General features: G+C 38.4%; 1 protein-coding gene across 1 annotated transcript; it reads left to right on the top strand.

Annotated features, from left to right (window-relative positions):
• Positions 1-972: 972 nt before the first annotated feature.
• On the top strand, positions 973-3200 carry LOC107870713 (acyl-acyl carrier protein thioesterase ATL3, chloroplastic; the record flags this gene model as incomplete). The annotated part of the gene is given in 3 exon segments (XM_016717323.2): positions 973-1082; positions 2458-2553; positions 2665-3200. Coding segments are annotated over 3 exon segments (326 nt in total), but the record flags the coding sequence as incomplete, so codon positions are not given.
• Between the last annotated feature and the right edge of the window lie 596 nt (positions 3201-3796).

Here is a 3796-nt window from a genome sequence, read left to right as displayed (position 1 = left end):
AGTGTTGGCCAGTCAAGAACTCCCACATTCAAAAAGTGAAGGTGGCGGAAATGAGAATGTTGCATTGGATGTGTGGACTTACTAAAGGGGATAGAGTTAGGAATAAGATTATTCGGGAGAAGGTGAGAGTGGCTTCGGTGAAGGACAAAATGCAGAAAGGAAGGTTGAGATGGTTTGAGCATGTGATAAGGAGGGGCATGGATGTCCCAGTTCGAAGGTGTGAGAGGCTAGCGTTGGATGACTTCACGAGGAGGAGAGGTAGGCCGAAGAAATACTGGAGGGAAGTGATTAGACATGACATGGAGCAGCTTCAGCTTACTGAGGACATGACCCTAGATAGGAAGGTGTGGAGGTCGTGGATAAGGGTAGAAGGCTAGGATGAGTGTGTGGGTTGTAGCAAGTAGTTAGAAGAGCTCATGTATAGCCAGGTTAGCAATCAGAGGACTCTATCCATAGATAGGAGCCCCTAGTCAGGAGGGTTTGGGGGTGGTGGGTGCCTTTGGTCTGTGAGTGTATGCTACTACTAGGTGGTTGTCCTATTTCAGATGTCCTTTTCTTATCTCGTATTTCATATTGCGCTTATTTATCTTATTTCGTATTGCTCTGATTTCTATTGTATTATGTCTTATTCCTTATTTATGTTATGCCATACATCTTGCTTCATGTTTCATTACGCTCTTGTTTACTATTCCTTATCTTGAGCTTGGGGTCAATCGGGAAACAACCTCTCTACTTCTTCGGAGGTAGCGGTATGGACTGCGTACATGTTACCCTCCCAGACCCCACTTTGTGGGAATACACTGGGTTTGTTGTTGTTGTTGCTGGTATTGTCGCCCTAGTCTCCTTCTGTACAAGTACCTTACCTCATTGTATATTACATTATACTGGATGAACTAGTCCATGTCAAAGACTTTCAAATGACTATATTTTGAATTATTTTGTAGTTATGACTTTTTTTCAATAAATGAACAGGTCGTCATGAGCTTCTTGAAAGAATTGGCGTAAGTGCTGACAAAGTGGCACGCAATGGTCACGCATTAGCACTAACAGAGCTGTCACTTAAGTATCTAGCACCTCTAAGGGTATGACCCTCATCTAAACATCATTAAGAACCAACAAATATGCAACCAGAAACTTTAGACCTTTGGTTAAGTGTTCTATTCAATTTAAATATTGTGGCACAAAACTTTGCTCTTGTATATAAACTCATCTTTGGATACATATTGAAATGAAGAAGGCTTAAAATGTATTTCAAGTGTGACAAGGTTGGATAGCATAGTTAGGAAGGTTAGTATCAAAAGGATGATGGTTCAGCTAAATGAATCTCTTTACAGCTCATTATAATGTGAGACTGCCTTCTTTTCAAATTACTTGGGACAATGTCTTTGTTTATCTCCACTTAACTTTTCTCTTCAGAAATAAACTTTTACTTTACCATGAATTGGGGTCGGTACAAACAAATAATTTTACATTCTGTTAATCTTTGTTTGACATGCTTTCAATTGATTATTTTACAATTTCATTTGAACTTTTATATTAGATATTTATAATCTGGCTCTAAGTTAACAGTTTATTCTAAGAAATTATTGTGTTCTGTACTCTCAGGCTCAGTCATTTACTTGGTGATGGGAGCTTCTCTTTTCTGAACCATTTTTGGTTGCCTGAGGGAGAACTTCTGATCTACTTCGTTCTATAAGTATGCTCAAATATTATTCATTAGCCCATGAAATTGTGTTACCAGCCTAACCATCATTACTTGATCAAATGTCTGTGAACTCCTCTTTGTCATGTTGCATTATTTCCCAAGAGCCTTATGCTTCAACTTGCCTGGGGCACCCTTGGCCGACTTGTGTATTGAAAAGACTTCTGCTGTTGCCCCTGGTATTTCTTTTGAAACACATCATTGAACATTTGCAGCTGCCTACTTGGTTACTCCAATTTATTTGAGTTGCCTTTCAAGTGGTCCCTTTGGTTGTCTTGACCTGGCATCGTTGGTACTGCCTCTCAATATTTACCTCATGGACTGGAATTCTATCTGACTATGAATTTTATCTTTAGATAAAAAATATTACCTTAATGCACCCAAGGGTGTGGCCTAGCGGTTCAATGAAGTTGGGTTGAGCACCCTGAGGTCTCAGGTTCAAGCTTCAATTCCCACGAGAGACAAACATTAGGTGATTTCTTCCCATCTGTTTTAGCCTTGGTAGACAGAGTTACCTGGTACCTGGTGGTGGTGGGAGGTGACAGGCATCCCATGGAATTAGTCGAGGTGTGGGAAAGCTGACTTGGACACCACAGTTATCGAAAAAAAATATTACCTTAGTACTTCAACTGGCATTTAAGCTCTGGGAAAATAGAACTGTTTAATCATTGTATTGATTTCAAATGTGAACAAAACTGTTTAAATTTTGTTTTATGTTTTCCTACCTAGTATCATTTCTTTCATCACTTGTTCAGAGTGGAGATATATTCGTCGTGAAGGTGCGAATATCCGACTCTTCAGCGGCGCGTTTGTTTTTCGAACACTTCATCTTCAAGCTTCCAGATCAAGAGGTCAGTTACCTCTATTAATATTAAACTACCTATAATTGAAGTGGGAAAATATATAGCAAAAAGCCACTTTATAGCTTCTCACATCTTACAATATTTTGGTAAATTTCGCAGCCCATCTTGGAGGCAAGAGGAATAGCAGTTTGGCTTAATAAAAGTTACCGCCCTGTCCGAATTCCTCCAGAGTTCAGATCAAAATTTGTTCAGTTCATTCGCCTGGAGGCATCTAACTAATGTACTTGTCAACCTAATGTCGCTTGGACACTTCAAAATGTCAATGGGTTTGTGTCAAATCCTTCAAAAGTGGTGGATTTTTGAAGGATTTGATACGGATGCGGCGACATGTTTGGAAAGTTTGAGCAACATAGTTGTCAACAAAATCCGTGAGTTCTTTTGATTAAACATTTTTTTGAGGTGAAAATTTGCACTATTTTTGTGTTCGCCAAAAGATCTAGCAATGTATATACTATCCTAGTTAATTCGCTTTTGGTCCATCATCTTTTAATAAATTCTGAACTTAGTCCTTGTCTCTCTACGTTTGCAAGGTAGAGGTGACATTGTGTACACCGCCCTCCCCAGACCCTACTTGTAAGAATATATTGGGTATATTGTTGCTTCGTTTTAATATCTATAGCACATTTTATCTTCAATGAGTTGAAAATGCTCTTTTGATCTCTTTAAGTATCAATATTCATAAATTTTCCATGATTATCAATTGCTCACTATTTAATAGATTATATGTTTAAGTTTGGATATATATATATATATATGGCTTTATATAGGGGATATCATCTCTTATGAGCAAATCACTTATGGTCAGCTCACAAGTCTAATCCGGCGAGTTGCCTTGAAAATCTATTGGCAAGATAAGATAACACGGCAACTAGCTAACAACAGGACACAAACCCAATGAGATTTAGAAAGTTTTTGTGAACAATTCGGCCTACCCCTTTGTAGGAAGAAGGCTTGTAGAAAATCAACCTCAAAAAGAGAAGTTTCTACTGTCAAGCCTAATATTTTCAAAAAATCAAAATCTTCTACCCTAAAAGGAGTTCAACAGCTAAATCGGCTCTTCTTGCCCTCATTAATGGCAAATGTTATAGGTATGGAAAACCTATTACCTTCTTGAGAAAGGGGTTTAGCTGCTATTTGGACTAAATCAAAATGGAGGTAGTTGTACTTACGCCTACATCTTTCTATAGTCCTGGTACAGAGAAGCTTGATATTCTCATGATCTGATTCAAGA

Source organism: Capsicum annuum, chromosome 5 (assembly GCF_002878395.1).
Source record: "Capsicum annuum cultivar UCD-10X-F1 chromosome 5, UCD10Xv1.1, whole genome shotgun sequence".
Lineage (NCBI taxonomy): Eukaryota > Viridiplantae > Streptophyta > Magnoliopsida > Solanales > Solanaceae > Capsicum > Capsicum annuum.
This window is presented reverse-complemented; position numbering and strand designations above follow the sequence as displayed.